The sequence below is a fragment of the Bison bison genome, unplaced genomic scaffold (genome assembly GCF_000754665.1).
Source record: "Bison bison bison isolate TAMUID 2011002044 unplaced genomic scaffold, Bison_UMD1.0 scf7180017864527, whole genome shotgun sequence".
Classification (NCBI taxonomy): Eukaryota; Metazoa; Chordata; class Mammalia; order Artiodactyla; family Bovidae; genus Bison; species Bison bison.
In genome coordinates, this window is record NW_011495078.1 from 14,328,574 (window position 1) to 14,342,019 (window position 13,446).

At 39.0% G+C, this 13,446-nt stretch overlaps 1 protein-coding gene across 1 annotated transcript in view; it reads right to left on the reverse strand.

Annotated features, from left to right (window-relative positions):
- Positions 1-13,446, reverse strand: part of DNAJC3 (DnaJ (Hsp40) homolog, subfamily C, member 3) — a 67,249-nt gene that overhangs the window by 17,978 nt on the left and 35,825 nt on the right. Inside the window, exons 5-7 of the mRNA XM_010831524.1 lie at positions 4,230-4,382; positions 2,162-2,343; positions 1,603-1,722 (exon numbers count right to left, since the gene is read on the reverse strand). Of these exons, the coding sequence (XP_010829826.1) occupies positions 1,603-1,722; positions 2,162-2,343; positions 4,230-4,382 (455 nt within the window). The remainder of the gene's footprint in view (positions 1-1,602; positions 1,723-2,161; positions 2,344-4,229; positions 4,383-13,446) is intronic.

Sequence of the window (13,446 nt, forward strand, 5' to 3'; positions counted from 1 at the left end):
CTCAGATATGCAGATGACACTACCCTTATGGCAGAAAGTGAAGAAGAACTAAAAAGCCTCTTGATGAAAGTGAAAGAGGAGAGTGAAAAAGTTGGCTTAAAGCTCAACACTCAGAAAACGAAGATCAGGGCATCTGGTCCCATCACTTCATGGCAGATAGATGGAGAAACAATGGAAACAGTGGCTGACTTTATTTTTCTGGGCTCCAAAATCACTGCACATGGTGACTGCAGCCATGAAATTAAAAGACGCTTACTCCTTGGAAGGAAAGTTCTGACCAACCTAGATAGCATATTCAAAAGCAGAGACATTACTTTGTCAACAAAGATCCATCTAGTCAAGGCTATGGTTTTTCCTATGGTCATGTATGAACATGAGAGTTGGACTGTGAAGAAAGGTGAGTGCCATCAATTCAAAAGAATTGATGCTTTTGAACTGTGGTGTTGGAGAAGACTCTTGAGAGTCCCCTGGACTGCAAAGAGATCCAACCAGTCCATCCTAAGGGAGATCAGTCCTGTGTGTTCATTGATAGGACTGATGTTGAAGCTGAAACGCCAATACTTTAGCCACCTGATGCAAAGAGCTGACTCATTTGAAAAGACCCTGATGCTGGGAAAGATTGAGGGCAGGAGGAGAAGGGGACAACAGAGGATGAGATGGTTGGATGGCATCCCCGACTCAATGGACATGGGTTTGAGTGAACTCTGGGAGTTGGTGATGGACAGGGAGGCCTGGCGTGCTGCGGTTCATGGGGTCGCAAAGTGTCGGACACGACTGAGCGACTGAACTGAACTGAACTAAATATTTACGTCAGTCAGAGTCCTAGACGGAAAACAGAGAGAGGGCTGGGCTGAAAAGGGATTCCCAGAAATAATGGCTGGAAACTTGCCAAGTTTGACAAGAGACATAAACATACATATCCAAGAAGCTAAGGATACTCCAAACAGTATAAACATAAAGAAATCCATGCTGAGATATATCATAATTAAACTTCTGAAAACTAAAGATAAGGAAATAATCTTAACACCAGTCCAAGGAAAATGACACCTTATCTTTAGGAGGAAAAAACACAATTAGAAGGACAATGGATTTCTCATCAGGACCCACGGAAGCCAAAAAGAAATTATACAATATTTTTCAGATGTTGTAAGAAAAGAACTATTAACCCTGAATCCTATTCTGAGAGAAAATGTCCGCATACTCTGTATACATCGCCATCACTCTAGATATGTTAATATAGTACCTTTTAACACTCAGTTTATATGCCTGTCTCCCACACTAAACTATAAGCTTAGACCAAAAACTATAGTCATGTTCATTTCTAACCTCCCTCCCTGTCCGGTATGTGGTCAGTACCTGACAAAGGAGAAATTCAATAAATAGTTGGCAAAATATAATAAATCTGCTGAAAAGAATACTATGCAGTTACCAGCATCTGTATTCTGCCCTGTTCAAAAAGTGTAAGAGTGTGATAGTTTTGTTAAGCCCCAATGCCATCTAAGATCCTCCACCCTCCAGGAGTGAAAAAGTAAGTTCAGTTCTTCTGTGCCCATGACCAGACATCAGAGGGAAGGTGGAGGCATCCACACAGCACAGCCTTACCTGCCTTCTTTGATGAGCTCTTCAGCTGACTCAATCAGCTTATTCAGTTTCTTTACTTGTTTATAGTGTGCAAAACACCTTTTATGATCCTGGTCAAGTTTAAGACATTCACGAACTTCACTGTTCACATATTTAAAGAAGGAAAATACTCCATGTCAAAATAATTAATAAACGGTTTTCCATACTAAATACAGAAATTACAACAAAAGGTATTTTTTTATCTGTTAACACTGACTTAATTTATCATACACTTTTACATATGGCATTGTATTAGGCACACACATAAATTAATTCAAGTTCAAAATGACTCAAGTAGAGATAATATATTAAACACTCTATTTTGCTTCTGCAAAGTAATAGCCCTCCTATTTACCTTACAGAGTATACTTCATGAAAATGACTATGTAAAAGCAAAATAACTTAGAAATAACACAAAATTATAGATAGGAAAAAAGCCCAACCCTAATTTTATTAAAGTTAAAATTAAAAAGAAAATGGGAGTATTCCGTTACTGCAAACACTAAAAAGACATTGAGATGTGCATGTTACTAGAACTAACCTGAGAGACAGTTCATGGTCTCCTAGTTCATAGTAGAGTGTGCTGATTTTATAAAATGCCTCAGTATTATCGTTTTTCAATTTTGATGAAGCTTTTAAGTCACTTATCGCTTTCCTAGGTTCCCCTTCTTTTATAAAACATTCAGCTCGAAGTTCTCGAAGTTCTGCATCCCAAACACAAACCTTGAGAAACAAAAGAACTAGACTTAAAGAGACAGTAAATTACGTACATTCATCCCTGCCCCGCGCATATCTTATCAACAAAGAACATCCTCAATTACTGTGATGACTTCTATATTGTAAGAAATGTTAAAAATTCTGATACAATTTAAATGTGACAAAAATAATGAGATGTGATAAAGTAATTTCTCCAAAGACTTTTTTTTGTTGGGGAAGGGGGGGTGTCTGCACTGGTCTTCGTTGCTGCACGCAGGCTTTCTCTAGCTGCGGCGAGCAGAGTCTCCTCTCTAGCTGTGGTGAGGGGGCTCCCCCGTGCAGTGGCTTCTCTTGCCATGGAGCACAGGCTTTAGGGTGCGCAGGCTCCAGCAGCTGCAGCTCATGGACTCCAGAGCTCAGACTCAGTGTTTGTGGCACAACTGCTTAGTTGCCCCAGGGCGTGTGGAATCTTCCCAGTCCAGGGATTGAACCCATGTCCCCTGCACTGGCAAGTGGATTCTTAGCCACTGGACCACACGGGAAGTCCCGAAACATGTCTTAAATATATTCCAGTGGGGTAAGGAGTGTGCATGTGTATATATATACACACACTAACAAGGCCCTTTTTGCAAACCCCTTTCAATTATATAATTCTAAAACACTGACAATAAGAAAACAGGGCATTTATTATTAGAAAGTGGTTTCCAGTGAAGCATTTTTTATTTTGAAGAGAATATTATCTAATTGGATTTTTATACTTAATCAACAATTCTAATTTCTAGTCTCAAAAAAATATAATCTAGGTTCTAAGTTCACAATTTTTATTCTACTAGTAACTAAATTAAATGAACTCTTATAAAATGTTACCTCCTTGAAATTAAATCCTCATATCACAAAAATAAAAAAAAATGTGAGAAGGCTGAAGTATCTCAATTTCCATTTTATCAGAAAGTTGACAATGTTTAGTTAACGACCATTATTCTTCCAAATACACATCCAAAAGCTCACCACCAATAAGACCCGTGTAAGTGTCTTTACATATTTCGTAGAGCTGTTTTAAAGTCACGTCAACTTTTCACGTGAAGATATCAAAATCGACATTGTACATAAATTAAACACCATGGACAATGAGCCAGATCAAGACGGATAATTACTAGAAGGTAAAAATCATAACTTTATGTTTTCTTAATAAAGCATTAACAAAATAATCTAGTAAACTGTGAATTTCACTGGAATTTCCACTGGAAATTGCACTTCACATGATTTCCTCTATAAAACTATCAGAAAGTGGCCATTCTACACACATAACGAGTTTATCACCAAGATAAAATGAGACTGTACAAAGCATTGTGAAAATGATAAATATGAGTTATGATTGCTTCCATTTGAATATGTTATTAGACTTCCTTCTGATACCCTCACACCCTCCTCTGTCATTAAGTCCTTGCTGAGGCAGATGTAGATTTCTGTATCTAGAACCCTCTGAATCCTATCAACTCTTCAACTGCCTTCTTCCCTAAAAACTTCTTACTCTAAACATTCATCTTTCCTCCCAAACATCATTTCTCCTTTTTCTGCAACCAACTTTTATCTTTTATCCCATTATCTAACCTCTAGAGTTTTCTTGCCCCACCCCACAAAAAATGCAATAGCAAACAAACACAGCAAAGCAAGCGATGTATAAAAATACCAAGTCCCACTCCATCACACCTTCAGTATTTTCACTGAAAATTTCAGGCCCAACTTCTGTTCTGTATAAACGTCATCTTTCAATTAAGAGTGGAAAACCCCAGAGTTGATCTGATTTTATGCTACCTAGGATATTTGTGGTATATAACATGTCAAAGCATATAAACATACAGGAAAATGCAGTAACTGTCAGGCTTGTCGGCTGCAAGAGCAAAACAACTTACCTCTAAAATCTTATCAAGGAAGGTTATAGCAGCAGTAAAATCTGAGCTCTCAAAGGCATCCAGTGCTTGTGAGCGCAGACGCTGCATTTCATCAGATTTGACAAGCTGGGACTGGGCCTCCTTCTCTTCATTTTCACTTGGATTTGACTTGAGCTGTAACAATAAGAAGAAGTTAAACTAAACAGGGCTTTTTTTTTTTGAGACTAACACTCATACACAATTATCTGAGCTTTCCGAACATTCGAGTTTATTGGGGGATCAGTAGGGAAACACGGGCACAGCCAGCTTCCCCCACGACTAGCCCCGGGTGCTGATCACCGTGGGAGGCAGCAGCCAAGGCATCTTTATTCCCACCCACGTGATGACGAGAGCGGGCAGTGGAACCGGAGTCAGAAGACTGGGGCACCACAACTTTCCAGGAAGCACATGGATTTAGGACTGTGAAAAGGCAGAGACGAGGGGACGCACCGCGCTCACGCTCTGACGTACGGCTCTGCAGAAACACTCGAGCTCCATGTGTTTTGCTTTCTAGTTACGTTTCTTAAGGATTTATTTTTTAAGTATAAAATAACTGTACCACAATACTGAAAGGCAGAGGGAAACTGAAGGGAAGGGCAGTGTTTTAGAGGTATAAGAAAAAATCTGATGCCAGAGGGGTTGAGGCACAATAAGAAAGACTTTACAGAGAAAAATAAGAGAGTAACAGCTTATTAAAAGGCCTATGAAGTGGTTTTAGGAGGTTTGTATCTCTTTTTTTTAAGACAACTTCACCAAGGTATAGTTTATTTGCCATAAAGTTCACTCATTTTGAATGTGCAATTTTATGATTTTTAACAAACTTATGAAGCATGCAACCATTGCCACAGTTTTAGACCGTTTCTGCCACCTCAGTAAGATCCCTGTGTCTGCTTACAGCTCATTCCCGCCCCCAGCCGGGCCTCTAGCAGTCACTCTTAACAGTTTCTTCCTCCAGATGGAAAAATCTTAAGCCTAATGGCTCAGGAAAAAAAAGTGCCTACATTAAGAAACTACTCATTTTTATAAAATTTTTTGAGATTACAGTTATATTTAACTCCTGAAATCTAGTGTTTCTACTAAGATGGAAATTGTAGTTAATGGGCTCTCTCCCATTTTGGGTGAGGTGCAAATGCCAGTAGGTTATTTCTAGAAATGTCTCTCCTTCAATTCTCCAATCACACCATTTCCCCCTTTAGTGGGCTCATGTTTAAAAAACACCTCCACTAGCTAACTGGTAGGAGAGAATACTGCAGATTAGAAACCTTAAGAACATTAATTCTTGGTAAAGGGTCTGCATTTCTCCATTTTGTTTCTTAGAGGATACTTCAGATATTTTTTCTGTTGTTTTAATCTTTGGTTTTTGAAGGAATGGCTAGGACTCCAAATATTCATAGCTAACTACAAACTGGTAACCTCAGCTCACTCTGGGGTGGGTTTTCCCTGCGTGACTAAACTGTCCAAGTTGAAGGAAGCTGCTCTGCTCTGGGCCATGGCATGCTTGTCTTTGTTTTACCATCCTCGCGGTAGCCGAATCCTTCCGATGAACCACGCTGGAGCGGGTATTAAACGTGTGTGTACCGTCACTTTACTCTGGGTAAAGGTAGATGCTTATTGGTAACTGCCGCTACTGGATGGGATTTGCATCTCTTCTATCCCAAAGGGTAGAGTCTGTCCTCCTCCACACAATCCTCCATGGAGGCAGGTGAGGGAGGGGCAGGGGGAGGGTGGAGGACTTGGCCTCACTCCATGGTCAGACAGTGGGGACGGGAGAAGAGGAGGGCTCAGGGCATCGGGGCCTCATCAGGGCCAGGGGCCGGGGATGAGAGAGACAGGATTCCTCCAAAGAGGTTTAAGAAAGAAGTTTGAGGAACAAACTAAAGATTGAAACTTGTAACTCGGGAGAGTTTCAACTCTTTTCCCAAGGGTGCTGACTCTTCTCAACTACCCTCTCATGTTAACCCTGCTGGCATTTCCCTCCCTCCTTTTGTCATGTCTCTTGATATCCCTTCTCTTCTTTGGTGTTTTACATTTCAGGCAAACCTTTACCTATTTTACAATACTTTATTTCTTATTTACCATGGTCACTATCTTACAGAGAAAAAAATAATAATGAACACATGCAAAAATCCTCAACAAAATACTAGCAGACTGTCTCCAACAACACATTAAAAGGATCATACACCATGATTAAGTGGGATTTATTCAAGGAATACAAGGGCTTTTCAACATCTGCAAATCAATGTGATATACCACACTGACAAAGAATAAAAGCCATATGATCATCTCAATAGATGCAAAAAAAGGCTTTTGCTAAAACTCAACATTTATTAATAATTACCAAAAAAAACTCTTCATAAAGTAGGCTGCCAGGAGCCAGCGAGAGAGAGGCACTCCACTCATGGCAAAGGTCATGAGGAAGGAGGCTCGGCATACGCAAAGGCGGGATCGAGCCTCAGGAGTCCCCCTGGATATTCTCGAGCATCTACCCCACAAAAACCAGAGTCTGCCTACTTTATTGCTTTGTGCTCTCACCTCTGACTTTACTGGGGGCTGTCCCCCACCACCATCTCGCTGTCTCTGACAAAGAGTTAACTTACAGCTCCAATTAATAAAGTTCCTGGACATTAGGAGTGTTTAAATCCAAACCCCTCAGATAGCTCTCTAACTCGCCTGACAAGTTTACCCGGACTCCTACAGCTATGCATACAGTCTCCCAGCCTCGAGAGGCACGGGAAGCTTAAGATATTCAAATAGCTTAGAGCCTCTCAGAGAGTTAGAAACTGTCAGAATAAAACTACTAAAAGATTTCATTGATGAGCCAATGCTTGCTGCCAAGTTTCCACATCCCCTGTATTGTATCCTTGAATGTGTATTAATTAATATAGTTGGTATGAAGAAAAAATAAGTAGTGGCCTTGGTGTTAGCAACTTTAGACCCTTAAGGTAATAAATTTTTTCCTTTGTTGTAAACCCACTGCACCTCTGCCCTATAGGAATGCAACTTTATCTAACACCTTCGGAGGATGGCGCCAAACCTTAAAGTAATTACTCTTAGAGAAAATAAGTCTTACGGTTGACAAATCTTTGTCAAGAGTCATAAAATGTTAATAGGCCTTCTGGCCAGAAGATGATGTAAATCACCTAAACCATTTGTATACGATAAATTTGCAGGAAAGAAACCCTGGTTTCGATAAGGATCAAAGACTGCTGACTTTGCATGATTTCACATCTCCTATTATCCTCTATGTGTAACTTCGGATATAAAAGCCCTGGTTGAAAATAAAGCTACGGAAAGTGAAGGGCTGGAAAAAGATTTTCCATGCAAATAGGGACCAAAAGAAAGCAGGAGTAGCAATACTCATATCAGATAAAATAGACTTTAAAACAAAGGCTGTGAAAAGAGACAAAGATGGTCACTACATAATGATCAAAGGATCAATCCAAGAAGAAGATATAACAATTATAAATATATATGCACCCAACACAGGAGCACCGCAATATGTAAGACAAATGCTAACAAGTATGAAAGGAGAAATTAACAATAACACAATAATAGTGGGAGACTTTAATATCCCACTCACACCTATGGATAGATCAACTAAACAGAAAATTAACAAGGAAACACAAACTTTAAACGATACAATAGACCAGTTAGACCTAATTGATATCTATAGGACATTTCATCCCAAAACAATGAATTTCACCTTTTTCTCAGACGCACATGGAACCTTCTCCAGGATAGATCACATCCTGGGCCATAAATCTAGCCTTGGTAAATTCAAAAAAATTGAAATCATTCCAGGCATCTTTTCTGACCACAATGCAGTAAGATTAGATCTCAATTACAGGAGAAAACCTATTAAAAATTCCAACATCTGGAGGCTGAACAACACGCTGCTGAATAACCAACAAATCACAGATGAAATCAAAAAAGAAATCAAAATTTGCATAGAAACGAATGAAAATGAAAACACAACAACCCAAAACCTGTGGGACACTGTAAAAGCAGTCCTAAGGGTAAAGTTCATAGCAATACAGGCATACCTCAAGAAACAAGAAAAAAGTCAAACAAATAACCTAACCCTACACCTAAAGCAACTAGAAAAGGAAGAAATGAAGAACCCCAGGGTTAGTAAAAGGAAAGAAATCTTAAAAATTAGGGCAGAAATAAATGCAAAAGAAACAAAAGAGACCATAGCAAAAATCAACAAAGCCAAAAGCTGGTTCTTTGAAAGGATAAATAAAATTAACAAACCATTAGCCAAACTCATCAAGAAACAAAGGGAGAAAAATCAAATCAACAAAATTAAGAAATGAAACTGGAGAGATCACAACAGACAACAAAGAAATACAAAGGATCATAAGAGACTACTATCAGCAATTATATGCCAATAAAACGGACAACGTGGAAGAAATGGACAAATTCTTAGAAAAGTACAACTTTCCAAAACTGGACCAGGAAGAAATAGAAAATCTTAACAGACCCATCACAAGCACAGAAATTGAAACTGTAATCAAAAATCTTCCAGCAAATAAAAGCCCAGGTCCAGACGGCTTCACAGCTGAATTCTACTAAAAATTTAGAGAAGAGCTAACACCTATCCTGCTCAAACTCTTCCAGAAATTTGCAGAGGAAGGTAAACTTCCAAACTCATTCTATGAGGCCACCATCACCCTAATACCAAAACCTGACAATGATCCCACAAAAAAAGAAAACTACAGGCCAATATCACTGATGAAAATAGATGCAAAAATCCTCAACAAAATTCTAGCAATCAGAATCCAACAACACATTAAAAAGATCATACACCATGACCAAGTGGGCTTTATCCCAGGGATGCAAGGATTCTTCAATATCCACAAATCAATCAATGTAATACACCACATTAACAAATTGAAAAATAAAAACCATATGATCATCTCAATAGATGCAGAGAAAGCCTTTGACAAAATTCAACACCCATTTATGATAAAAACTCTCCAGAAAGCAGGAACAGAAGAAACATACCTCAACATAATAAAAGCTATATATGACAAACCCACAGCAAACATTATCCTCAATGGTGAAAAACTGAAAGCATTTCCTCTAAAGTCAGGAACAAGACAAGGGTGCCCACTTTCACCATTACTATTCAATGTAGTTTTGGAAGTTTTGGCCACAGCAATCAGAGCAGAAAAAGAAATAAAAGGAATCCAAATTGGAAAAGAAGAAGTAAAACTCTCACTATTTGCAGATGACATGATCCTCTACATAGAAAACCCTAAAGATTCCACCAGAAAATTTCTAGAATTAATCAATGACTATAGTAAAGTTGCAGGATATAAAATCAACACACAGAAATCCCTTGCATTCCTATACACTAATAATGAGAAAACAGAAAGAGAAATTAAGGAAACAATTCCATTCATCATTGCAACGGAAAGAATAAAATATATTCTTAGGAATATATGTACCTAAAGAAACTAAAGACCTATATATAGAAAACTATAAAACACTGGTGAAAGAAATCAAAGAGGACACTAATAGATGGAGAAATACACCATGTTCATGGATCGGAAGAATCAATATAGTGAAAATGAGTATACTACCCAAAGCAATTTATAGATTCAATGCAATCCCTATTCAAGCTACCAACGGTATTCTTCACAGAGCTAGAACAAATAATTTCACAATTTGTATGGAAATACAAAAAACCTCGAATAGCCAAAGCTATCTTGAGAAAGAAGAATGGAACTGGAGGAATCAACCTGCCTGACTTCAGGCTCTACTACAAAGCCACAGTTATCAAGACAGTATGGTACTGGCACAAAGACAGAAATATAGATCAATGGAACAAAATAGAAAGCCCAGAGATAAATCCACATACATATGGACACCTTATCTTTGACAAAGGAGGCAAGAATATACAATGGCTCAAAGACAATCTCTTTAACAAGTGGTGCTGAGAAAACCGGTCAACCACTTGTAAAAGAATGAAACTAGAACACTTTCTAACACCATACACAAAAATAAACTCAAAATGGATTAAAGATCTAAATGTAAGACCAGAAACTATAAAACTCCTAGAGGAGAACATAAGCAAAACACTCTCCGACATACATCACAGCAGGATCCTCTATGACCCACCTCCCAGAATATTGGAAATAAAAGCAAAAATAAACAAATGGGACCTAATTAAACTTAAAAGCCTCTGCACAACAAAGGAAACTATTAGCAAGGTGAAAAGGCAGCCTTCAGAATGGAAGAAAATAATAGCAAATGAAGCAACTGACAAACAATTAATCTCAAAAATATACAAGCAACTCCTGCAGCTCAACTCCAGAAAAACAAATGATCCAATCAAAAAATGGGCCAAAGAACTAAACAGACATTTCTCCAAAGAAGACATACAGATGGCTCACAAACACATGAAAAGATGCTCAACACCACTCATTATCAGAGAAATGCAAATCAAAACCACTATGAGGTACCATTTCACACCAGTCAGAATGGCTGCGATCCAAAAGTCTACAAGCAATAAATGCTGGAGAGGGTGTGCAGAAAAGGGAACCCTCTTACACTGTTGGTGGGAATGCAAACTAGTACAGCCACTATGGAGAACAGTGTGGAGATTCCTTAAAAAACTGGAAATAAAACTACCTTATGATCCAGCAATCCCACTGCTGGGCATACACACTGAGGAAACCAGAAGGGAAAGAGACACGTGTACCCCAATGTTCATCGCAGCACTGTTCATAATAGCCAGGACATGGAAGCAACCTAGATGTCCATCAGCAGATGAATGGATAAGAAATATACACAATGGAGTATTACTCAGCCATTAAAAAGAATACATTTGAATCAGTTCTAATGAGGTGGATGAAACTGGAGCCGATTATACAGAGTGAAGTAAGCCAGAAAGAAAAACACCAATACAGTATACTAACGCATATATATGGAATTTAGAAAGATGGTAACAATGAACCTGTGTATGAGACAGCAAAAGAGACACTGATGTATAGAACAGTCTTATGGATTCTGTGGGAGAGGGAGAGGGTGGGAAGATTTGGGAGAATGGCATTGAAGCATGTATAATATCATGTATGAAACGAGTCACCAGTCCAGGTTCGATGCACAATACTGGACGCTTGGGGCTGGTGCACTGGGACGACCCAGAGGGAGGGTATGTGGAGGGAGGACGGAGGAGGGTTCAGGATGGGGAACACATGTATACCTGTGGCAAATTCATTTCGATATTTGGCAAAACTAATACAATGTTGTAAAGTTTAAAAATAAAATAAAATTCTAAAAAATAAATAAAAAAATAAAGCTACGGGCCTTGCTCACCAAAGCTTGGTCTCCCCATGTCATTCTTTCTTTTCACATTCCGGCTGAGTCTCCATTTGGAGCACGGAGGTCCTCTGCAACCATTTATTTGCCTGGGCTTCTAAGACCCACTCGAGAAGGTGTCTAAGGTGGGGCACCTTCCGCTATTCGAGAGGGCGTCTGCGGCCTCCGTGGTCAGAGCTAATCTGGTGTCACAGGTTATATTGATTTTCCGCATAAACCAAGCTACTCAGCCTCTTTTCTTCACTGAATTTTCCTACTGAGCTATCCTCATGCTATTACTCTAATTAATATTTAAATAAATCGCCAATGCCATCTCTCCTTCGAATACCCTGGATCAGCCGGGGCTAGACCCCGGCAGTAGGCATAGAGGGAATATAACTCAGCATAATAAAGGCCATATCTGACAAATCCACAGCTAACATCACACTCAACAGTGAAAAGCTGAAAGCATTTTCTGTAAGATTTGGGGCAAGACAAGGATGCCCACTCTAACCACTTTTATTCAACATAGTTTTGGAAGTCCTAGCCACAGCAATCAGAGAAGAAAAAGAAATAAAAGGAATCTAAATTGGAAAATAAGGTACTACATACAGAAAATCCTAAAGAGGCCACCAGAAAACTACTGGTGCTGATTAATGACTTTGGTAAAGTTGCAGGATACAAAATCAATGCACAAAAATCTAAGAAATGAATACTCATTTATCTCTGTGTATTTAATTCTATACACTTCCCTGTATCCATTAACACAGTCAAGATACTGGTAGACTGTGTCAACATCAATATCCTGGTTACAATATCATACAATAGTTTCCTAAGATATTAACATTGGCGAAAACTGCTTACTGAGTAAAGGGTACACAGGATCTCTCTGTACTACTGACTACAACTGCATGGGAATCTATAATTCTCTCAATAAAGATTTCAATTAAAAAGGAAAGATCATTCAATACTGGTATACATTCTCATGGAAGAACCCTGTGACAACAGCAGCAAGGGCAGTTTTAAGAACACATTAGCAGAAGTGTGACTGTCAGAGAAAAATTACAAGTGTGAAGTTTCATGAAAGTCCCCTTCTCATTCCTGAGAGGTTTTAATATTGATGACAGAAAAGACATTAACTCAAGATACATCCACACTGCTGAAAGGATACATCCAATGCCCGAAAAGGACTAATTTGTGCTAAAGCTTTATTCTAAAGTGTGTTATTTCTAAAAGGCTACTCCAGTCTTTGTAACTGGAAAAAGAACTCTAAGTTTAAGCACTTATTAAAAAGAAGGAAACTAATTATTATGTTTTATCACTCATCCATTTAACAAATCTTTACACAACACTTGCTGTGTGTCTAGAGGACTGGGCCAGGTAAAGTTTCTCCAGTACTACTGACTCCCTTTCACAGCATCATCTTTCAGACATCCGGTACCATCACTTCATGGGAAATAGATGAGGAAACAGTGGAAACAGTGTCAGACTTTATGTTCTGGGGCTCCAAAATCACTGCAGATGGTGACTGCATCCATGAAATTAAAAGACGCTTACTCCTTGGAAAGAAAGTTATGTCCAACCTAGATAGCATATTCAAAAGCAGAGACATTACTTTACCAACAAAGGTCCATCTAGAAAAACCATCAAGGCTATGGTTTTTCCTGTGGTCATGTATGGATGTGAGAGTTGGACTGTGAAGAAGGCTGAGCGCCGAAGAATTGATGCTTTTGAACTGTGGTGTTGGAGAAGACCCTTGAGAGTCCTTTGGACTGCAAGGAGATCCAACCAGTCCATTCTGAAGGAGATCAGCCCTGGGATTTCTTTGGAAAGAATGATGCTGAAGCTGAAACTCCAGTACTTTGGCCACCTCATGCGAAGAGTTGACTCA